The following is a 24,173-nucleotide window of genomic DNA, read 5'->3' as shown; positions in this document are numbered from 1 at the left end:
ACCAAACTGCGGAAGATCGAACCCAGGCAGCAAGCGACGAAAGGGGCGCCGCACCGCGTACGATACGTAATGATCGGCGCTGAAATAATTACCCCGATCCCCGGATCCCCTCCCCTCAGTCGGGTTCGGATCGGTTCTTTTATCTTGCAGCAGGCCGCCCGCCTGTGACCCACATTCGCAGGCCGGTGGTCTTGTTGATGTTTGCGGTGTGTGTGCTTCGGTGCCTTTACCGAAAAGGTGCAAGTGCCGTTGACCGGTGTCTCGATTGCACGGGCCACCATCAGCAGACGAAATCGACGATAAAAACACGGCGGGACCGGGACCCGTAAGGGAAAGTGATGCACACGGGGTCGCGAAAGCAAGGATCAAAGGGACAAAAGGGTTATCCATCATATGATATGGGTTACAGGGGGTTTGCTGGAAATGGTGCGATCTGTTTCGAGCAAAAGCCAATTCAACGCAACTCAGCCCCAAACGGCCGAGGGAAAGCCGTCGCAAGGAGCACGAGAGAAGAAAACAAAAAGTGTCTAATCATCACTAAAACTGTGCATCTACCTGCGTTAGTAATTTATTTCACTAACCTTTTACGGTACGTGCGAGCAAAATGTTACAACCATCCACCGTGCAAGCTTTCTCCGAATAATGGGCAAGCGCTTGCTCGGTGGTGCGTCCGTGCCGTTCAGAAACTTCGAGAGCGTGAAGTGCCCGGCGATGAAATCATGCACGGCGAACCATCATAATTCCATTACATCTATTGAGCAATTTCACCCCCCAAAAGAGCAGGACGTTTCGATGAGTCACAGGAAGCCAAAACGGATCTTCACATCGATCCCCAACCGCTCGTCCGCCCCCGGATAATCACGTAATGGAAGTGACGCAAAGCTTCGCCACTGCCCCGCTAGGCCCATCCTTGCCGAGCGATCGACAGCATTTTTGCGGAAAGGGAAGTAGGTCGTGGTCGGTCTTGTAATCGATCACGTGAAGGGATTTTTCCAAAGCGTGTAACCAGAGCGCCCCAAAAGGGAGGGCCACAAGGAAGAGAGAGAGAGAGAGAAAGAGTGCAAGAGGGAAGGGAAGAAATTAAAAGCAAACGCCACGGCGCCACGATCTTCTTTGCCCCGGTTGTGATCATTGTGGTAAAACGTTGTTCAATGAACGCACGCTACATCCAAACAGTCCATGGTTGGTCGAGCTTTGTACAGTCGAACAACAGGCAAACAAGTGACGTGCAGGTCGTAAACATGCATCCAGGCGCCAAATAACCCACATCCGGCTCACTAGACGGTATCCGGATGCAGGCGTGGTGAAATTATGCAAGCCATACCGGCCTACGCTTGTCGGTTGACCTGTTGGGGAGCGTGTGCAAAAAAACCAACAAAAAAAACAGTTTATAGGACACAAAAGTGACGGAAAGTTAAACATGTCGTTCAAGGACAGAAGCGACGAACCTGACTGCGACAGTGAAGGTAAGAAAAAGAAAGTCTTACTACGTCAGAAAACCCCCAGTCTGCTTGGTGTTGATCCCTGATCCCGGATGCGCACACGTTGGTACATCCTGATTGAAGGTTGTCGTTGACAAAAATGCTCTCAATTTCTTCCGCCAAAGCGTTGTACCTTCGTGCGGAATACACAATTCACTGCAAATCTATTTGCGAAACCATTTGAAATTCCTAGGCCAAACACCCTGGGCGCAGCATCGGCCGTAGATCCGACCGAACGCACAACTTTCTCGTTTGAATGATTTATCAGTGCGCAAACATCATCACGATCATCATCATCATCATCTTCGCCACGTTGATTTGAGAGTCTCGTCAGTTAATAAAAGAAAACTGTCTATAAAAAAAGAGCGACAACCTTCCCCCGACCATTTTGCTGAAGGTGGAGGAGGTGGCTTTTGGGGAGTTTTCTGGAATTCGATACCATCCCCTCGATCTCCCCCTCCCTTGCGACGGGAGTTACTTTGCGGCGGAGCACCAATGGTGCAAAAAGGAAAAGAAAAGAGCACCACCAACACGGTCACTCACGCAACGAAAATGAAAGTGAGATCACCCGGCAGGGTTTGAGTGTGCTGGGGGCGATCCCCTCGATCCCCCCCCCCTCGCCAAACGATACATCTCAACCCCCACCCGCTTCTTAGCCTGCTCGATCGAGTTTCGAGAAAGTTGCCCTCACTGCCCAGTACCGCTCACAACAGCTCACCCTCAGCAGCATCGCTTGCGAACCTTCCCCTCCCAGTTTAACGCTGCAAGATAAAGCGGGAGCAACGGGGATATTGCTGCACCTTTCTCTCTTCCCGTTGTTACTTTTTTGCTCTCCACCGGCAACACCACCACCAACCAGCAGAGAAAGAAGCTGCACGCAAAACGGATGAGTGAAGGCCGCACGGCGAGCACACAGCTTTCCACAGACAGCTTTGCTGCGCGTGCGTTGCTCGGTGGAACGGGCGGTTGTAGTACTAGCAGTCAAGGGGGGAGAGAAAAGAAAGTCTCGTCTCGACGACGACGACGACGACGAACGAGAGCGAGACAGAGGGAAGGAAAATTGGAAAGCAAGCAAGTGGGAGCCCCGGGCAGGCCGGCGTAACGGGCACTCAGCGCATGCGGCAAAGCGCTCGGCACGGTGCGCACCGGTCGGCCAGCGTTCAGTTGAGCGCTACTTTCGAAACGCGACGGTCGCAAACGGAGCAACAGCACGGGTGGTACCACAGTCCGCGAGACCGACGTCCGGAATCACGTCGGCGTCCATCCAGGGAAACAGAGATCGGGTCCAGTTGCTGAGTTTGGAGTGCTAGTTTAGTGCTACCGCTTGGTGGACAGGTCGTACGGGTTTTGTGCGTGTGCATTTGTGTACCGGTGCGTGTGGGGCAGGGGCATTGGAGGTGTTTGTGCTTGATTGTGCCCGAGGCTAGTGTGTGCCGTGTAGCAGCGCATCAACGCAGTGGTTGCGAATGTCCACACCAAACCAGCGAGCCTGTGCTTTTACATGTTAAAGTGTAAGTTGAAGATCCCCGCAACTGTGGCATACAGTCCCTCCGCCTTGAAGGTTGAGTTAAGCGATGAAGCGATTGTTAGGCTCGATCCGTTGACGTTAATCCCGTTTAAGACGCTCGTACTAATGCGGGGCCTCGGTTGGCAGCCGTTTAAAGCACCATAAGAAATCACGATCGATCGTGAACGCATGTGGTGAGGTAGTAGTGAAAATACACTACATTCTCCCAGTGACCCAGATATAACTCTCACACCGTTTTTCCACAACAGTTGCAGCACGGGGCGTCGAGCGCTGCTTTTCGGAATTTTATTACATATTTTTATTCGGACCGCGGGCAAGAAACGGCAAACAACAGCTAGTTCGCGCATGTGATGCGTATCGAAGCCCCGAACCAAAACGGTTGCGAGTAGCCGGTTGCGGATGTAGTACACCTGTAGCCTGCACACGCGTGAAAATGGACGGGCAAAAAAACGGTTCAAAAACGCGCAGTGTAAGAGCGGATATTATCTTGCGCAGATGCGTTGGAATTGGTTCAAAAATGGTTGATGATATCCTATTTAGCAAATTGTGTGCTTGTGTGTTTGTGTGTACATGAGTGTATCTGTGTAGTGAATATTTAAAACGAATATTTTGAAGGGTTTTATTGACGCTGATGACTAAGGACTGAATATTTCAACAAACAACAGTATTAAGCTAAAGCATACCCTGTGACTTGTAATTTTAGTTCTCTGTTACTTTAAAGATCAACGATCGAATGAAGCAGTAGTGAAAGTGAAATATTACCATGCTGCCTTTTCGAAATTTAATGAAATTAAAATCCTCGGTCATATTGCGCCGAACGCTTGTACTTTGTTGAGTGATCTTTACTTTCTTGACAGTATGGCCCCGAGGTCAAACGCTGTGAACTATGGGGAATAACTGGCCCGAGAAAACAAATCTTCCATGCCTGTCCGCTACCAAACGTCAGCCAACCACGTGAAAGTGCCGTTTCCGGATGTGTGCGCAGGGATTTTTTTGTTCGAAATTTCATACCGATCAATCATCAGTCCTCCGTTTGGTAGCAAACGTGTAACGACCAACATCCTCTCCCTTCGACCAAAACACCTGTAAAATGTAGAACATACAATGTTAAAGGCCTCGTTCCCCTCCGTCTGAGCAATATGATGGATTTGTGTGATGTGTGAAAAATGGTGAAGCGGTGAAAAACTTCGGACCCCGAAACGATCGCATTATTTAGGATTCAAACGTAGTGTCGAAAGGAAGGTTCGATCGTGACCGCGTGACCGTGTGTATGTGTGTGAAAGTGAATGAATGGCAACTGGTTTCCAGTGGGGTGCAGTGCAGCGGAACCGGATCTGCTTGGGACACATAAACGCACACACACGTTTCGAGCGCCATCCCGGCAGAGTGAGCTTTTTCCCCAGCAGTGGAGCAGCACAGCCAATGTCCCGATCGTGAAGGAGAAAGTAGACACTACGGGGACGATTATCTTTGCTCAGTGGTTAGCAGCGCTAAGCGTTGCCTCCGACTTACAGCGTAGCGATTTTAAAATACAGCATCGAGTGTGTGATTTTAAAATACAGCATCGAGAAGAAGATGAAAAATCACGCACACCACAATTAAACTCCAAACAGCTCAATTAGTTTGTCCGCACTTGTTTTACACCACTCGGTCATGATTCGGTAGAAGGAATAAAAGGAAAGCTTGGTTTTCCGTTCTTATCCGTGCCAAATCTCGCCGAGAACCGTGCAATGAGCTGCTGCAAAGTAGCATAAATGGTAGCATAAACAGAAGCGGAGAAAACCGCTAAAGAGCGACTGGTAAAAAAAGTGTGCAATAAATATTCGGGCCTCTGGGTTGCCCGTTCCAGCTGGGGCTAATTCCATCGCAGTAAATTCCGCGGTTGCCTGAGCCGTTTCGTAGTTTGGGTTTCGGCGTGTGCATCGTAACTTTTGGCGAATTTGTGTGATGGCCTGAGCCCATTACGTAATTTGTCGCTGTCAAACCGTGTTCGCCGTTTCCGTTGCACGGGTTCAAAGCTCGTGCCACACGGTGGCAAGTAACGCACCGGAGATTTACCGTTCTGTAGCGGAGCGTCTGATGCCGTGCCTTCACGAAACACCCTGAGAAGAGGAGAAGCGTGAAGGTTGCGTGGCGTTGGAAAGGGGATCAGTTTTTTTGTACGCAATGACCATCATGACGCACATACGGAAAACGATGGATTAAGTAGGACGGCTTAAGCGCCTTTGCGTTGCCAATGCTTGATTTGCGATACGTAAGCTTCGGGACACGATTCTGCTAACTGAGTGTGTCTTTTAGCGCGTTTAAGATATGATGTTGTCACTTTCGGAAAAAAGGATTGTTTAACACGGCGAAAGCTTAACCGAGCTTAGCTTAATAGTTTGAATACGGATAAGATTAAAGGCATTTTCAGCTGTTTTGTTGGATCAAGCTTAGCGATGTGTGATAGAAACGCTTCCATATTTCATATCCATATAACCAGTAACTAACTCTCCTAATTTTCCCATTTTTCTTCTTACCTTTCCCAGATAACGGATAAACTGTACCAACTGCTGCCATAGACCGTTGTAGTGCGATATAGAGGAGCGAACATTGTGAACGAAAAAGTAACCGAACGAAACAGGACGTCCGCAAACGAAGCGGCCCTTGCAACAACAAAACAAAACCACGCAGCAACGAACTGCGAGCACGAAAAACTCTGCGACACGAAAAAGCGAACGAAAAAACGATGGGCAACCGAATGCGATCCTTGGTCGCGACGTTCGTGCTACTATTCACAGTACTCGAGGTAAGTCGGGCTATGGGATCGAGACGAAGAAATGTCCTTAAGGCAATCATAAGGTTTGAGCACACCACAATACTCCTGGTGATGTATTTCCTTCCCGATTGGCTTCTTTCCCATCGAGACAAGCCAAAAGCAAAAACGCTTGCTGGAAAACAGTCCGGCCTATCGGAATGAAAACGAAAAACAACACATGGCAGCTTTCCACCCGGATAAAAGGCGAACGATCAACAGTTATGGTGGCTCGCTCGCTTGCTCACTCGGCCGCTCGCGTCCGTGATAGCCGTGGCTGGAAATCGTTATTTATAATTCGATTTTTATTTCCAGCACATTTCGTTTTTTTTCTTCTCTTTTCTTTACTCCTTGCACCAAGGTTTAACAGCCTGGAAGGTGCTACCTGTTGCCCTTTCGGCGATTTAGCATTTAGCTGCAATCAAGGCCTTGCTTCAAACTGCGCCGCTGCACATTAATGTGCGGAACGAACTCAATGAGAGGCGGGAGGCCTTTTTTATCCCTCTGCTTCTCCCTTTCTCTCTTCATTCTCTCTTTCTGTAGAGATGGCCCAGTTTTACACAGATTTACTGCATTGAAGAAGAGTGAAGAAGAGTGAAGAAGAAGAAGCAGGAAGGGTTATCTAAAAGGTTTATTAAAACCGCTTAAGAAACGAAGGTTTGTGTGTAGGTAATGTTGGGCTTCTTCTCTCGGAATCCTCACAATTATGCGCAGCAGGAAGTGCGGCGCATACAAATCATAAAGCAAGACGTAAACAAAGTGCCACATTCGGAGTGAGATGTAAATTTAGGTAATTCCGTTCAGTTGCGTTGCTATCATTGCGTTGCGTACGCAGATCCTTTCTGTTCGATTGCTGGAACCATCACGTAACGCGCGTACGTACGTTTCCTAGTAACAATTAGCTGTTGGTACGCGAAGAGTGTTACACTAACATAATTCGGCACTTGCGCTCATGTTTCTACGAAAAGTACACCATGTATTCGTAATGTCTGTCGGATCAGGTTGATAAGCTAGACAAAGATTACGTGAGGTCATAATGTGTCTTATGTGATCGTTATCGATTGGACGAGGCTCTGTGCCGCACACCGTCGTATCATATCGATGCAATCAAGCCGCGTAACAAAGTCAAAAAATAGAAGTAGAGTAACGACTGGGCAGTATTGTAATTACAGGGTATGTCTGTGATGGTATTTTCTCTATGCATGGCGAATGAATTTAAATCATTTTACAACTAGAATATGAAGTGTTTTTTTAACGAACTAATTGATTTTATGTTTTATATAACAAAAGATACATTATGGTAGAAACAGCAATTCAAACAAATGTGAATTGAAGAAACGATCCTCACGATGATCTATCTCTCCGATATTTTAATGAGACTTTCATAAAGCTTACAGCTCTCATAATGCTAGTTAGAAAATCGCCTTGCTGACGAAACACTCGACACTGATGTTTTACTACCTGCTGTGAGCTTTTGAAGCAAATACAACTTTACCGAAATCCGGTGCACGTAATTGGTACACTTTACCGTCTTACCAAGCGCGCGAAAGTCAGTACCATTTTATTGCTCAAGCCCTCAACAGGGCCATAAAAAGCGAGTTCCCCTCCCCTTATAAGCTACAACAATTCATAAACTCATCAACAGCGCCAGATCGGTGGTAAATCGGTGACAAAACAAAGAATTATAATGAGCGCCGAGCGAAGAACGGTTAACCTCCTCTTTGGTGGGAAACGCTCGTTCGCCAAGGTCTTCGCTGCTCCTGCCAGGCCGGGGAAGTCCCAAACTCCGCAGCATACAAAACTTTCACCTTCACCTGAAACGCTTTCCAGTGCGCGATCCATGCGCGCCAGCACTATGCGGTTTGGTTTTCCATGCAGATTGCCGCTACGTGTGACATCGATCGTTCATACTGGGGGGCTGTTTTCCTTCACCACGTTCCCATCGCGCCGTAATAACAATGGAAGGTGCCGAATGATCGCTGCATTCCGAGCGATCGGCAACACTGCACACACCCTGCACGCACCCGGCAATGTGCACAGACAATCGGCACTCATTAAAATATAAAACTGCACTGTGCATTATTTTGTGTCACTTTCACCACTTTCAGCCATCGGGCGGATATGCACGTGCGAAAAGGTACAACTTATCTAAGGGAAAACTCTCACTACGACAGCCACAACAGTAGATGCACTCAAAGAAAACTCTTCAAAATGGACTTTAAATCGTCGCCAGTAAATGGGAGAAAATCGGCCCAGCCGACCCTGCCGACGGGATGAACTGAAGTTTGATCGTGTGCTGTGAATGAGCGAAAATAGAAGAAAAGTGGGGTTTCCCTTCTACAATTGCATTATTTTCGCTGCTTAGTTTTGTGTGCTACTTTCTTCACCTGCTTTTAATTGAATTACATTCAATCGGGAAGTCTCACTCTTAGCTGCCTGTGCACTTTTGAATGTTTTCATTATTTACCCTCTGGCAAAGTGCCGAACGGTGGCCGATTAGGTTACGGGAAGCAGATTAGCAGTTGCAATTTTATATGATGCATTATGCTGGGATCTTTGCATGTTGCCTATTCACCGTTTACAGTTTTCCATTATGTTTATCTCACGCAGCAACCACACGCAGCGCCAAAACACATCCAACCAGCTTAGCTGCGTTCGGGTATTGGAGAAAGAGTTTAGGCTTTTCCCTATTTTCTATTCTTCTTCTTGGCGTGTCGGTATTCAGTTACCCGGTTCTGCTCGTTACCTTGAGGTCGATTATTTGTTTCACCGCTAAATAGCGGTTTATGGGAAATCTCACCCAACTGTTCGGGCGTTCTCTCCATGATGAAACCCAAAAAGCATACCACGACAAGTGGATCGATGGTTCGTGTTCGCTTTGCTTTATCGCTTGTTTGCAAATTCTATCGGTATTTGGTTTACCAGTTTTTCACTGATTCATCTGAGGGAGGAATATAGGAATAGATTAAAAGAAAATGAGATAATTAGTGCAAGATTAGCACAGGCAAGCTTTGTTTTTAGCAATTTTTTTGCATTCACTTTGGCATTCATTTACGATAATTCGATGCAATTCCGCCATAAATCACATTTAATCAATCTTGATTAAGTAAATCATCGATTTTTCTTTCAATCTATCTTTAAAGAAGTGAAAAAAAGAATTGATCATGCGCATCGAAACGGCGGATATGATTATTTCTCCTTTTACATTTTTGTATCGTGCTTTCAACTTTCGAAACATCGAAGCAATAAAAATAGCCTTAATATGGTCTTAACATTCGATAAATAAGTCTTACCTTTTTATGGAATATCAATCCTGGCGGAAACAATGGTACCAGTTTCGAAAGTGACAATAAATAATCGGGATCGAAGGTAGCACGCACTAAACGAGGAACGGCTTCGAGGTCCTGTATTTTGATGCTATAAATCTTACCCAGATTTTACAAAAAGCTTGTGCGCCATAAATTGTTTTGCCCAAAAAACTAAAGAAATCGTATGTGGCGATACTCAAGTCTAGAACTGCAAAACATCTTCTTATCCCCCTTTTTTTTACTCGCAAGTGCGTTCGTTGAAAGGGAAAACGGGTTGTCCGTTTCGCAAGTTCTTCAACTCTTGCCTTTGCAGTGAAAGTGTACTGGCTCTCATTCAGAACAGCCCCGAACACTGTCTGGCTTCCCTGTCGTTGTCGTTTTTCTCCCTCGTGCCCACTGCCCATGGGAAGACCTGCTGGTGAGCTTCGACCCAGTGCAACTTACTCAATACGCCCCGATGCACCCGACTGAACCCGTTATAAATGATATACGATTACATCAGCATGACCTAATTTAATATCCGTTTGACCATCTGCCGCCTTTATCGGGCTTCGAAGTTTGGCTAATGTTTCAGATGACGCTATTCCGTATCCTTGTTCAAGGAGCACATTTGCTTATGGCTTGTTTAAATGGTTTGATGTATATCAAGTGTGAGTGGTGTAAGGAATTAGTAAAAAAAAGGCTAAAATGCTTATACTTTTACAGTCTTTAGAAGACGCGCATATAAATATATGAAGCTGCCAAACATCAACACACCACTACAGGTAGCGGTAACAGTAACGCATTAGAAATCGGCTGTTAACCGATCGCATCGGAGCAGTTCCGCTCCACAAACAATTGCTTTCCACGCTACAACACCGAAGGGGAAAAGCAAAGATGCAACACACGATCGTGCGAGCTGTTGTGTTACTTCCTTCCGTAGGAGAAAATTTGAAAATTGCATCCATTCGGAGTTCCCCTTTGGGCAGGCCCGGTGAAAAGCGCCAGGTGAAAAGCGCCAACGGTAGACGAGCGCCGGGTTTGGTGAATTTATTTACCCTTGCTCACCAGCTTCACAACATACAAGGCCCTGTAAGACGGGTGAACAAAACGAGCAGGCTCTGTAGCGCCACAGCCTGCACGACGGAGAAACGTCTTTCGTCTTTCCAGCCGCTTGTGATGATTTGTGAATCGTGTTGCTCGTCAGGGAGGGTTCGTCGCTTTGGCGGCATTTCGATCATCGGACGCGCGAATGTGTGTCCGCAAAGCCGTACGCGCCAGGGAGAAACTTTGCCCCGGCACAGCGAGAGTTTGTGAACTGCGACACTCACACAAAACTTTCACTTTGCTTTCCACTTCACGGCACGGGCCGCGGCTGTCGCTCGTGTCGAAATGGAAGCAATCGGCCGGGGCCTGCATGAGTGTGTGTTGCCACACCACACTCGCACAGGGAGTGTCAATACGGCGGGATTAGAACCGCAGCTTCATTCGGCAAACAAGATCTCGCCACAGTTAGTGGCCGTTAGCAGGCATATATGGCTGGAGGTGGCGTGTGGTTGCGCGCCAAACACCTGTCGGGAAGGATTGCGGGTGAGCAAGCTGTCATTCTTTGCCTTTCGCTGCGGCCATTTCTCTCGCGTCAAACCAAATCGACAAATCAAGCCGATGATCTTTGATTTATGATAATCCTTTATTTTGGCATTGGCCTGGAAAGTCATTAGCGAAGGCAGTTGTGTACAATGTTTTACTGAATAGACCATTTATGGGCACCTGATTGATGTTTACTTTCGATGGCTAGCAAGCCTGAACAGGACAAACGGTTGGGTTTTATTTTCCACTAACTCCTATTGATGATCGATCGTAGCAATTTTGATGTTGAATGCTAATTTTGTGGGCTTTCTTTTCATTCTTTCGTGGGCAAATTGAATGCTTGAAACTATTTCCCCTCCTTTTAATGTATTCGTCCAGTCCATTGTGGTACTGTGTCTTCAACTTCCGCCTTCCGGTCTAGGGCTGATGAAAATGATATCAAATCACCATCCCGCACCCATAACAAGCTCTAATCATGGGTGTTGATTTGGTTTTTAAACACCCCACCAAGAGTAATCTGCAATAAACTACTATTAAATCATTCACCAGCAATTAGCGTCCGGAATCGATTTTCGATTAGCGGGCCGGTTTTTGGATCGTGCCGGCCGTACCCAGGAAAAGCACTTGATAGTGCTCGATAGTCCGGTGTCATGGTGTGGCAGCTTTCAAAGGTCCACCCATCCGCTTATGCGTCTACATCACCGTTTTCGATCGTTCTTCGCACAACCCTTTAACGAATTTCGCTATTTTGGATACAATGACCCAGTTCCTATCGAAACGATCTTCCCCATATGCTTGGTGGTTTCGGCAGAACACATGCACACGACGACACACATGCACACCCTCAGCAGGGAAGCCATGGCCGGGCCACCCCGTTTGCAGTTGGGAAGGTGATCAGGACAGGAAATTAATTATTCCAACCAAGCCGCGGGTTTCACTGCGGTGGGCGCCGCCGCCTGTTGACCGCGGTGAAGGAGAAATGGATGGATCACTTTTTCTTTCAATCATGCTATCTATGTGATGAGGGTTGGCAGTGAAAACAGGATCGTTCGGTCATTTACACTGTCATTAGGGTAGATGGGGGGTTGCGAGACCACTGCCTATCGTTTGCACGATTGAGGCGAACTTTTTTTTCTCTCTTTCCTTTGCCTTTCTAGGACGAACTGGGTGTGTAAAAGGTAACACTGAAAGAGGAAGTACAGGAATGTGACAACCTATGGGCTCGTCATCAATCATGCTAGCTCAGTGTGGGATGGTGCGAAGCTTTTTTTATAAAATAAAAATCAACTGTCACATAATATAACTCTTTTGTTAAAGTTAAACATCAAATTCTCAATAATAGTCGTATTTATGTAGGTCACGCACTTCTAATTTATTTGGAAATATCTTTGAAAAGTACTTTCAATACAAAGAACTAACCGTTAAAATTCAAATTCGCAGTACTGAGTACTCAATTGAACTACTCCAAATACATAGACTAGGAAGATAAATAACATTTTCTCAATGTTTCCTGCTCTCTCGGCTCTTCTACAATGTAACTTCCTGGTCATCGTAATTGAATCACGGCACCAGTACCAGCACAGTCTCCATATGCTCTGTATCTCCTCCTCCTGCTAATGTAGGCCAATAAGTATGCAAATCCAACTCGGAAACAGCTTATTGATCGGCTGATCGATAATGAATGCAAACCCATCGCACCATTGACAGGCTCAAGCACACTCGGGCGCATCCATTGACAACTCGTTCGCTCGATCACTGATCGATTAGTCGACAGGTTAATGATCACTTGCCGGTATGGTTGTTTATTTAGTGAGCGTAACCAACCATTTCACTCACTTTTCACCCCTACAAGTAAGCGGGTTGGAGCAAAGGAAGAAAAAAAAAACGGCAACGGCATCCCTAATTATTTCCGATTCACTCAGCTAATTGACTGAAGGAAAGTATCCACAGAGAGGACACAAAACGGATTCCGAAAAAGTATAACTTCTTTTTTTTTGTTGCAAAACAACACAAATTGTACCGCAAATGCAACTTGCTGCTGCGCAAAGCAAAACCTGCCTAAAGTGATACTGATGTGTGTAGACTCGTTTTGCTGCTCTTGCACGACAGGTTCGGAATTTCTTACACTCACTCTCGCTGAAGGTGTCGACTACTTTTCTTAGCTCCCATTTTCTCTATCTCTCTCTCTCAAACACACACACACACTCGCGTGGTACGATTCCAATCCAATCAAAAGCCACGTCCACGGAGGGATTTAGCTATCTGTCACTTTGAAGCGCTCCGGAATTCCGGACACCGGCGACACTGCCTCCCCCTCAGGGACATTACTTTATTACCCTGAGCCACCACGAGGCAGTTGGCTGCACCGTGCGTGTGGCATTGGTTTGGCATCGATTCGATTCAGTTCGTCCGGCACTCGTCGAACGGTGCAGCGATGGGGAAGCAAATCGAAGAAGAAAGTGTAATGACGACGACGACGATACTAGCGTTTTCTAGGGCACACTGTCGAGCCTGTGCCCGCAATTATGACCATACCTGTCCGTTGGTGCACCGTTGGTGCACTTGGAGTGCATTTTCACGGGTGGGAGGGTGGGTAGGTTGTTTTTTTTTGCGTAAAACCGGAGTCAGCCTGTTCGATGCAAACGTATCGCAGAGTGTGGAGCAACATTGGCTACATTGAACGGGATGATATAGAGATACGGTTTTACGGTTGGATAAAAGACGGAGAAAGCGATTTGAATAATGCGTTGCTGAGTGGAATTAACCATCGGGAAAGAAAAGATTCACTAAAGGCCTTGGTAGAAAAGGAATCTGGCTGTAGGTTAAGGTTTTAGCGCTCAGGCTAAATCGCTTGCTGCACTACGCTTGTGAGTAGCGCTCAAATCTCTGGTGCCTGTTTTTGTACTAAATTTTTGCAACAACTTCGGTAAAGCGCAGCAAACAGGGGAGGGTGGAAGACTCCCGTGACTTGCACACACTGATGATCTAGTGTATGCTAATGTTTGCATCGTAATTTGCCCTTTCCTGTGGAAGTAGAAAGCCGGCCACAGTTGGTGGTTCACCGGATGTTTTGATGCACTGCTCACAAACACGCACGCAGCCCAGCCGAGCCCATGTTGTCGATGCACGATCTTGTACTACTCTCAGAACAACGGTTGAGAGGAAGATTTACCACATCTACCAGGAAGTTACCTCAAAGAACCCTTCAAATAAACGATTTTCGCCGCTCTAATGTGCCTCGCTCCGAAATCAGCCAAACAAAACGGCATTAAATCAATCGGCACATATAATAATGGACCGAAGCGCCTCTTCCCAAACGCCTCCGTGTTCGTGTGTGTGCATTAAGCATGTTCAGTGGGCGAATAGATTCTTTTTTCCTGCTCGACCGACCGCTCAAGTGTTAACTTCCCAGCAAAATCGTTGGGCTCACGTAGTATTAGGTGCTTTTTTGTGTGTTGTTGTTGTTGAATGGCAGGATAGTCAACTTTCTTCACGCCGGCCCCATCTGTAATTGGGTTATCAGTCACGCATCTTTAAACCCGAGGTGGATCTGCCGCCGGGCAGCGAAAACTGTTCGTCAAAATCGAATTAAAGCAAAAGCAAGTAGGAGCAATGGGGTGGAGACTGTTTTTTTCCCCCTCTCTATGGGCGTATGGGAAGTACCGAACGGTTTTGCGGAACAGTAGCTTGTTTATCTGCTGGAGTGACCCAATTATGTGGCGAGCGTCTTTGGCGGATTGTTTGGCGCAAACAGACGCAAACGTTGCACTGTGCGGCTAAGGGGAGAGGAATCGGAGCGCATCTTACGATTAGTGGATGTATGATTCTGGAGAAATATCGATTTGCTTTACCTAAGAATCCGCTAGATGGTGCTGCGATCGCGTTGAAGATTTTGATAGAGACAAACACTAATGCACTAAGAAAAGGTTTTAATGCCTTTGTTTATGTTTTATTTTGGTTTTTAAGGATTCCAATTGAATATAAGAATCAGATTTACGATAGATAGATGTTTTCTGTTTAACAAAAAAATGTTAACGATCAATACAAATGTTTGAATGTCTCATGACACTACACAAGCAATAGATTTTGGAACACGCACGGCAACAGTTTTGCAATGATGTTCGTGAGCCTAAAATCTTCAGCCGTACCGTCTAAGATACGATGAAGAGAAAGCGCATCAACCACGTGTGGACCGACCGTACGGTACTGCAGCAGACCAACATCACCGCTGGAATGCTCACAACGTACGCAGGCTTACCACACACATCCAGAAGGCCGTTCGCGTACCTCCACACAGCCTGCGGTCTCCATACGGCTGCCGCCTAAACAAGAAAGCGCAAGGAAAATCTGTACCGGTTTCATTTAATTACTGCTGTGCTGTGTTACCTTTTTTTCTCCCCCCATCCGCTTCCTCCCTCGGTGACGACTCATCGACTCATAAAGAAAATGTGGCCGGTGTTTTATTAGCGGCCTGCTTCCCCGGCTGCAGTTGGACACCGGGTATGATCGCTGGACCGTAATGGTGTTCGGTATCGTTAAGGCGGGTGGTTCGGTACGACGTACGGTACCAGTCCAGTTGACGAGGGCACAAGAAAGGAGGCAGGAAAAAAGCATGCATCTTTCCCCGGTTGGTGGAGTTTTGACGAGAAGCGGCAAAAAAACACACACATACATACACAACTACACATCACACATTTGGGAAAGCGATGTTGCGGCTCTCACGGGGCCGGTTGGCAAATTAAAGCGCAGCGCAGTGCGCACCATTTCCATCGCTCCGTTGCAACTTCTCATCCCCACAATGCTACGGCGCACATCGCACGGACGGGCGGACGGGAATAAATTGAATCCAAGCATTAATTCGCGCATAGAAATGGAAATTGCAAAGGGAAAATAGAAAGTACGCGCGCTCTGCGCTCGCGTTTGTTGCATTGGGACGAAAACAATTGAACGAAAATGAACGAAACACCGTAGAGGTTGTAAGACACAAACACACACAGACACACACACCTGGCAAAGTGCTAATTCGTTACGGTACTAATTACTTCGCTCTTGATTTCTTTCCACAGAATGTCCACTGTGATGCACCGTTGGTCGATTCGGCAGCGCTGCCGCTGGAACACAGAGCCGTCTACGGTCCGCCTGCACCCTCACCAGTATACGGTACGCCTGGTTTGCTGAGTGGCGGCGGAGGTAGCGGCGGCCTGATCGGGGGCGGCGGCGGTGGCGGCGGCGGAGACGACCCGTGGCCACTGTCCGCCTCGAACGACAGCCCGCAGATCAAGCATCTGCAGGTGCAGTGCGAAAAGACGCACATGCGCGTCAACATCGAGTTCGACCGGCCGTTCTACGGCATGATCTTCTCCAAGGGTTTCTACAGCGATCCGCACTGCGTGCATCTGAAGCCGGGCACTGGGCACCTGAGCGCCACCTTTGAGATCTTCCTGAACAGCTGCGGTATGTCCAGCTCGGCCAACCACAACGCGGCAAGCTTCGGCGGTCCGACGCCGTCCGGTAGCTACGTCGAGAACACGATCATTATCCAGTACGATCCGTACGTGCAGGAGGTTTGGGATCAGGTATGTATTGGTGGACGCGCAGCGTTGATCGGTCGTGGCGCTAACGACAATCTCACTTTCAGGCCCGCAAACTCCGCTGCACGTGGTACGACTTCTACGAGAAGGCGGTCACCTTCCGGCCGTTCCAGGTCGATATGCTGCACGCCGTCACGGCCAACTTCCTGGGCGACAACCTCCAGTGCTGGATGCAGATCCAGGTCGGCAAGGGCCCGTGGGCGTCCGAGGTGTCGGGCATCGTGAAGATCGGCCAAACGATGACGATGGTGCTGGCGATCAAGGACGACGAGAACAAGTTCGACATGCTGGTGCGCAACTGCGTGGCCCACGACGGCAAGCGCGCCCCGATCCAGCTGGTCGACCAGCACGGCTGTGTGGTGCGGCCGAAGATTATGAGCAAGTTCCAGAAGATCAAGAACTTTGGCCCGTCCGCGTCGGTCGTTTCGTTCGCCTACTTCCAGGCGTTCAAGTTCCCCGACTCGATGAACGTGCACTTCCAGTGCGTGATCCAGGTGTGCCGGTACAACTGCCCCGAGCCGAAGTGCGCCGGCGGCGACTACGGACTGCCAGCGCTGACCGGTAACGGCATCTCGGGCGAGTACGGTGCACCGGGACCGCTGAGCGGCGAGTACGGACCACCGCACCTGTCCGAGTACGGTGTACCGCCAGCGGCCTACCCGGACCCGCGCCACCCGTCCGACGCGTCCGGCGCGTACTCGGAGAACCAGGACAGTGTGGTGCCGGCCCCGCAAGCCCAAACGTCCGCCAACTCGGCCGAGAACAAATCGGACGGCCCGGTGAACGCTAACGATCGCATCGAATCGCAGCCACAGTCGGCGAACCCGTCGTCCAACGATATCCACGACCACATCAACATGCCGCCACCGCCGCCACCAGGCCAGACGTCGTACGTCACCGTGACCAAGCAGCAGAAGAAGGACGATGGACTGTCGGGCGAGAACAGCGGCAATCTGGTGAGCCTGGGCGGACGGCCCCGCTCGGTGGAGGGACTGGACGATCTGCGCGGTGTGCGCCGACGACGGGACACGATGTCGGTGGTGATCCGGCCGCGCATCTACAAGCGCGACGCCCAGGAGATGACGGACGTCAACACCGAGCGCATCATCCAGGTGGTGGCACCGGGAGACGTCAACTTTGCGCTTAACAACGCGTCCGGCAACGAGACGGTCGTGATCCAGTCGCAGCGAACCGTCGACCCGGAAACGATCTGCATGTCGGTGCCGAGTTTCGTCGGCGGACTGGTGATGCTGTTGCTCGTGCTCGCCGTGGCGTCCCTGGTAGCGGCCTTCCTGTTCGTGCGCGTGCGACACTTCGACCGGAAAGGTACGACCGCCAGCCGCAGACCGCACTTTGTACTGTCGGAGCTGTGGACCTAAGGCGCAGGCAGCGAGATGTCTCGGCTTCCTTTTCCCTTTGCGAACAGCTCATCTTATCTATCTTTTCTTTTCTCTCTTTCATCGCACGCAAACGCCACCCGGTTCGTGTGGACCTGGATTTCGGATTGCACCCTTCCATCATGTTGTGGGACATCACACATCACCCTGGGATCCATGACGCACTCCACGCACCGCACTTGCGCACTCATTCTGAACCCTCACAGGCAATCCTTTCTCCGGACACTAAGCGACGAACCCCGTCCGTGGGTCGGTCCTCGTGTCCCGAGCGACCCTTGACCCCGCATGAAGCTCGGGAAAGTTTCTCCCTCCGTTCTGCACCTTCGCGGGAGCATCTTCATCCTTCATCTGAAAACAGCTTTCGGCACCGGGCTCACTCTGCAGCTTGAACACTCCTGTTACCTGAGCACCATCTCATCCTAGAGAGCAGTTGCTCGTTCGCGCGTCACGACGGTGCGGTTTAGTGCAGGAAAAGGAAAGGAAGCTTCTGGGGAGGTCGATACAGGAGATCGGAAGACAAGGACGAGGGACCGTTGTGAAATCGTACGAAATGCAATCTACTACCACTTGTCGCAGTAATCGCACCGCAACCGGGTGACGATCGTGGCTGCTCCAACAGTTCGCGAAGATGCGCTAAAATCCATCCACCTTCCCTCCTTCCGACAACCGTGTAGCCTAGCAACCGTCTAACAACCTCATTTCATCGTCCCCTTTTCCGGTGCGTGCCCGCGCCACCATTAACACGATTGCCTCTTAATTTATTACGATTATTATTATTATATTATTATTATTATCGAATCGGTTTATATGATCGCGAACGAGTTCCCTCTATCATGCCCCTCTCCCTCAGGCAGTCCTTTCAAGCTGCTTCTCTTGCGCTTAGTGTACGATACCAAACGATTGTGTATTACCAACATACCACCAACATTTAATTTATTTGCTCCACCGCCCCTCTTCCAAGCTCGCAACTCGATACTATCATCCTGTACATCTTCACCCCAACCGATCCAAACCGATCCCCTTCCCTCATCTCCAGCGCTTCCTGTTCGGAGGTTTTTGCTTGCGCGCTGTGTGTGACAGTGAGTTCTGCCGCAAGGGCAAGGGCATTAGCGAAGAGAAATCTTTTGCTCATCTCACAGTGACACAAAGTTTGGACAGATGAACAGAACATGGGCAAAAGGTAAAGGCATCCCTAGGAAGAAGAGTTTGGGCCGACGTTTGCCCTTTCTCTCACTCTCTCTCGCCCTCTATCTCGTTCTTCGACGATGTGCTGGTTAGTTTGTAAAGGCACTTATTATAGTAATTATCACCATCACCCATCAGCTTATTCATTGGGGAGAATGTCATTTCCATTTGGTCGTCCCCTCAGCCTTATCGCGGCGATAGAGGACATCCTCACGGACACGGACATTCGATCTTATGAAGGACGTGTATCTTTGCTTCAAAAGAGTATTTATTTAATCTCCCTAATTTTCTGTCTATTTTTCTTAGTCACCACGTTCCTTTTTTTCGTTGGTCTGTTTTCACCCACACAACCACACACACACACACCTCCTCAAACACAAGCAAACTACGGGGTGTACTACTGCGTGAGCGACGCTTTTCTGTTTTCCATCGCTGTTTTTTCGCGCACGCACAAAAACGGTTGATTATGTTTATGTATGTTTTTTGGATATTTTGTGTTTTGGCTTTTGCTTGGTGCACCTTTTTCCTGTACCATTCTTAACTGTTTCCCCCCTCTTCATCATTTTACCCGTACATATATAAATATATATATGGAAAGAGAGCAGGTGGTTTAGAGTGTGTTTAGCTTTTAAAAGTTGACCGTTTGCTGGATGTCGCCCCTAGTCTTAACGGAGACGTTCGGTGCACCGGTTCAAGAGTTTAAAGACGCGACATGACTTGAAGCTTCCGCTTGGCGCTATACCGTGCGCAAACGCAAAGCAAGGCGGCCCGCCGCAGCAACGACAAACTGCAACACGAACGTTCGATACGTAGAATTGAAATAGGGTTAGGATGTAAGCATTCCTGTTGGAGTGAAAAGGAGTACGAACAATGGAACGACCGCCCGTTTGCGGAGTCACTATATCCACTCCCCCTCTCTCCGGTCCAGTACTGTACGAATAGTTTTTGGTGATTGTGCTTGATAACAGTATTTTTTGTGTTTTTTTTTTGTGTTTTGCTCCCCATGCAAAGGGGCCGTAAAAGATAAGGTGTAAAAGCGCAAAGGTGTGGTGTGTGGTGCGAGCCGAGGAAGCGTAGAAATAGGCCACGAACGCGTAACGCGAGGGCGAGAAAAGTTTTGCGCAAAGGAGATGAAAAAAAAAAAACAGACAAAAGCAAAAAAGTTTGAAAATTTGCAATAGGACGAAGCACGAAGCTGCAGTAATGGTTAGGGTTGAATTGTGTTCTGGAGTGTTTTCTTTTTAGGAATGTGTATCATTTTTGTTTTGGTTTATTGTTCAATTTCCATTTCTCGCTCGCCAAAACTCTAGTGGAAACAGGCAGTTAACAGGGTGTGTTGTTGTGTGTATTGTAAACTCGTGAAATCCGTTGATCGAGCAGCGCGTAGTTGCGGGTACTACTTCCTTGCAAATATCAGCGACGTGGATATTATTGTAAATATTTATTGAACAGAAAGATAGTTGAAGAAAATAAAGTGATTAGTAATGAAAGACTATTGTGTATCCTTGTTTTTTTGTTGTTGTCTAATAGCATATCTACCTTAGTATTGAACTATGATATGTAATATTGCACGCTGCCCTGCCTAATATCACAACAGATTTCAAAATATTACATACGCAATAATAAAGACGGGCGCGTGATACAGGCGTCAACTCGTACGACTTAACAACGTCTGAAGCCGTCGTGGATCAGAGGATACTGAGAACTGATTATCCGAATGCGTGGTATTAAATAAATCCTGAAAGCCTGTAAAGGCATGACGTTGTAAATTGTAACACCAAAAAGAAAAGAAGAAGAACTACGTAAACAATCCAGGAGACGTTCGAATCTCAACCGGACCAACCTCCCGTTGCAGTCGACTATCTGGTTGTGCAGTGCTTATGTTTAGGAACCATGTAAAGACCGACATGAAGAAGATCATCTTGTAGATGAAGTCATTCAAAATAATCTTTTCCAATAAAAATGTCGTTAAAATACGTAACGTTTCTTGGTTTATTACTGGTTTGTTATTGTTTGTCTTTTTGTTGGTTTTCTAGTTGTGGTTTTGTTGATTTTGAAGGTCTCTTCAACACGACCAGAAAGTAACACAAAAAAAAACGCTACAACAGGAGTATATACACCTGTTTCCAGCTACGTTCGAATCTCGTGCCATTTGCATCGAATCGCAAACCGCCTGCTTCGAATCGCATGCCACTACGATCGAATGCGTGCAACCATGGTTGAATCGCGTTCCACTATGGTCGAATCATATGCCACTACGATCGAATCGTGTGCCGCTATCATTGGATTTCTGAAAGGTAGGGCTTAGCAAACTGTTTGTTTGCGTTTGAAAGCTGCTTCTTTCTTCGCCAATGGCAATTCGGTTGTAAAATTCTAATAAAAGGCAGTTATTCACTGATTACACGTAAAATCCTTGTTATCGACGAATATCGTGGTCCCTTGTTGATGGTAAAATCCTTAAGTTCAATTAATATTCGGTGTTCGTTGTTGATGGTAAAATCCTTGGTTTCAACCAATATTCGTGGGGTTTACCTATAATCAGAGAATAAATCCCTTTTATTAGTATTTTACAAATGAAATGCCGTCGGCGAAGAAGGAAACAGCTTTGAAACGTAAACAAACAGTTTACTATGCTCTTGCTTTCAGAAATCCAATGGTAGCGGCACACGATTCGATCGTAGTGGCATATGATTCGACCATAGTGGAACGCGATTCAACCGTACTGGCACGCGATTCAACCATGGGTGCACGCATTCGATCGTAGTGGCATGCGATTCGAAGCAGGCGGTTTGCGATTCGATGCAAACGGCACGAGATTCGAACGTAGATGGAAACAGGTGTAAATATTGAATTTAACTTTGCTTATAGCTATTGTAGCATTCTGACTATATATTTAATTTTAATCATATGATTCGATTTGAAAAACACGTTTGCCAAGCACTGTCCACGGCCTTCATAGTGGCGCCATCTATGTGGAAGTAGCGAAACTATATTTCGTTCTTCGTACAGATGGCTTATGCAGTGCTCTAGCAAATGCCGTATACAGGTAATCCCCGAGATACACGGTACATCTTATACGCAGATGGGAAGATACACGGTTTTCTAAATTCTAAAATCAATTGTCAAATGCAAATATTTTGCCCTCTTGATCAAATTTTAAAAATCACTCAAAAATATTCAAAATAGTAATAATTAATTATATCGAATTATATCGAATAATTAATGTATTGCCTGAGACTACCCTCTCTCTCTTTCTCTATCTCTCTCTCTCTTGTTGGCCTGCTCACGATGGGGCTCGTCGTTGTGGCATGGCTCGGTCAACAATTGTTGTCCAGGATGCTCAGTCCCTGGCTGCAGCTTCCCATCCATGTAGACACCTGATTTCTGACAGGTATCGCATCATCTGATCCAGCCATCGAGTTCGCTGTGCTTCCCTGCGCCTTATGCCGAACTGGGGATCACTGTCGCACGCCTTCTTGGTGGGGCATGTGTCCGGCATCCTCATAGCATCCCCCAGTCATCGTATCCTGCCAGCCTTCACCTCCGTTAGGATGCTCGATTCGCCGTGCAGCATAGCCGTACAGCTCTATGCTCGAACACACCGCCAAGGATGACTCGGAGGATGCACCGCTCAAACACGCCTACAACGTTTGTAACTTCCGCTCGGATGGTCTAAGGCTCTATGATGGACCTTCAGGCGAATCAATGAGCGATAAATCTCCCATTTCACGCGGTGTCGAAGTCTTCTGAATCGCAGCAGTCGGTGAAGCACATAGTATGCACGATGCCCCTGCACAATGCGCCTCCGGCTTTCGCTGCTGGAACTTCGTCTTCGTAGCATTGATTCTCCATGCAATTCTTGCTGCTTGCGTTTGTGTCGGGTGTACGTCTCACACACCTTCGCTGTTGTCCTGCCGATGATTTAGATGTCATCCGCGAAGCCAAGAAATTGGAGAGACCGGTAGAGGATCGTGCCACCGGTGTCGTTGTCTAGCCCCGCGCTGCGAATGACACCTTCTAGAGCGTTGTGGAAGATCAGTACCTGTATTTTGGCTGTAAACAGCGTGATTCGACATACGCGAAAATCCGACAACTTGGAGTCAACCTGTACTGCATAAGCGACACGACATGGAAAGCATGACAGGATGATTATAAAATAGATTTTAAATATTTTCACGCACCATCATTTATTAAATATTGTTGAAATTTAAAAAAAAATTGCAATGAAACACAATAAACATAGTGTAAATCATAAACAATTTCAAATTTCTCTAGAGCAAACCATTATCAACACTCAGCAATAGAAAGAGCAACCGATTGAGCAGCACTGCAAGCGTACGGCAGAGCGAACCCTGCAAACTGTCAGATTTCTCATAAAGCGTTTTCTCGCTGTGCTTTTCCTAATAAAAACAAAATGTTTTTTACCTGCGTCGAACATTTGCGTGGAATATTTTAAGTGAAATGTAAAATGAAGAAAAATGGAAATTTGAAGCAAAACAGAAGGTAGATCAAGCAAAAACAGATCGTGAACAACGTTCTCGGCACAGTTCTCGGGTGACAAAAGCTGCGCTGGTGGAGAGGCCACTTCACCAAATGTCAGACGAACCATAAACAAACACTCGCAGGCTTTGCGTTCGGTTGTGAAGAATTAGCCTAGGAATATCGTTCCGAACGCACGCTGTTGCGGATGAATTACGGTGGGTCAAGTTCTTCGATTGGTTTGCTTTACACAATTGTTACCCATTTTCGGTTGTTGTGTTGTGACGGAGTAAGTGTTGAACGGACGGAATAAACGCCGGAAAGGAAAAGGCATCATACAGCTATGGTGGCAGGTTTTTTTCTGTTGTTATCCACACCAAGGGCAGGTTTGTGCCAGGAGCTGTTGGTGCTGGATCTTGGGAAAAGTGACAAACTGAACAGAATGCCAGAGGGCAACGGTACTGGAGCAATGAGAACTTGAACAACTGAAGCTGAATGTACTTCCGAGCAGTAAAACTAACACAAATCATCAACCTAAACGCGTTGTTGGATACCAAACATCGAGCGAATACAGTAATTGACAGCTGTGGGGGAAAAAATGAAAACAGCAAAGGAGAAGAGAAACGGGACCGTTCTCCACACATTTTGGTGGAAGCATGCATTCTTCTCCATCGCTACACTGAAGTAATGCACTTATGGGAAAAGGGCACATTGAGTTTGTAAAAACAATCCCCGATGCCGTGGAGTGCAGAGTAACATTTGCTCTAAAATGCAGCTCGTGCATCTCGAGGGTAGAGTTTTCACACCTCAGCCTGCTGGTGGGGTGGAAAAGATACCCCCT

The 24,173-nt window shown here is 47.5% G+C and overlaps 2 protein-coding genes across 4 annotated transcripts in view; both read left to right on the top strand.

Moving 5' to 3' along the window:
* Positions 1-18,841, top strand: part of LOC120951380 (cuticlin-4) — a 44,985-nt gene extending 26,144 nt beyond the window's left edge. Inside the window, exons 1-5 of one of the 2 annotated variants that reach the window (XM_040370061.2) lie at positions 2,612-2,992; positions 5,538-5,797; positions 15,747-16,256; positions 16,319-17,597; positions 17,875-18,841. In XM_040370061.2, coding sequence (XP_040225995.1) covers positions 5,738-5,797; positions 15,747-16,256; positions 16,319-17,597; positions 17,875-17,897 — 1,872 coding nt within the window. In that variant the 5' untranslated portion in view covers positions 2,612-2,992; positions 5,538-5,737 and the 3' untranslated portion in view covers positions 17,898-18,841. Of the gene's footprint in view, positions 1-2,611; positions 2,993-5,537; positions 5,798-15,746; positions 16,257-16,318; positions 17,598-17,874 lie in introns of those variants that run through there. The other variant, XM_040370062.2, reaches the window with a different exon arrangement.
* A 4,599-nt stretch (positions 18,842-23,440) lies between these two features.
* LOC120949028 (signal peptide peptidase-like 3) overlaps positions 23,441-24,173 on the top strand; it is a 32,098-nt gene continuing 31,365 nt past the window's right edge. Inside the window, exon 1 of one of the 2 annotated variants that reach the window (XM_040365971.2) lies at positions 23,441-23,550. The gene's annotated coding sequence lies outside the window, so the exon portion shown is untranslated. Of the gene's footprint in view, positions 23,622-24,173 lie in introns of both variants that reach the window. The other variant, XM_040365973.2, reaches the window with a different exon arrangement.

This window comes from Anopheles coluzzii, chromosome 2 (genome assembly GCF_943734685.1).
Source record: "Anopheles coluzzii chromosome 2, AcolN3, whole genome shotgun sequence".
NCBI classification, from domain to species: Eukaryota; Metazoa; Arthropoda; class Insecta; order Diptera; family Culicidae; genus Anopheles; species Anopheles coluzzii.
This window is presented reverse-complemented; position numbering and strand designations above follow the sequence as displayed.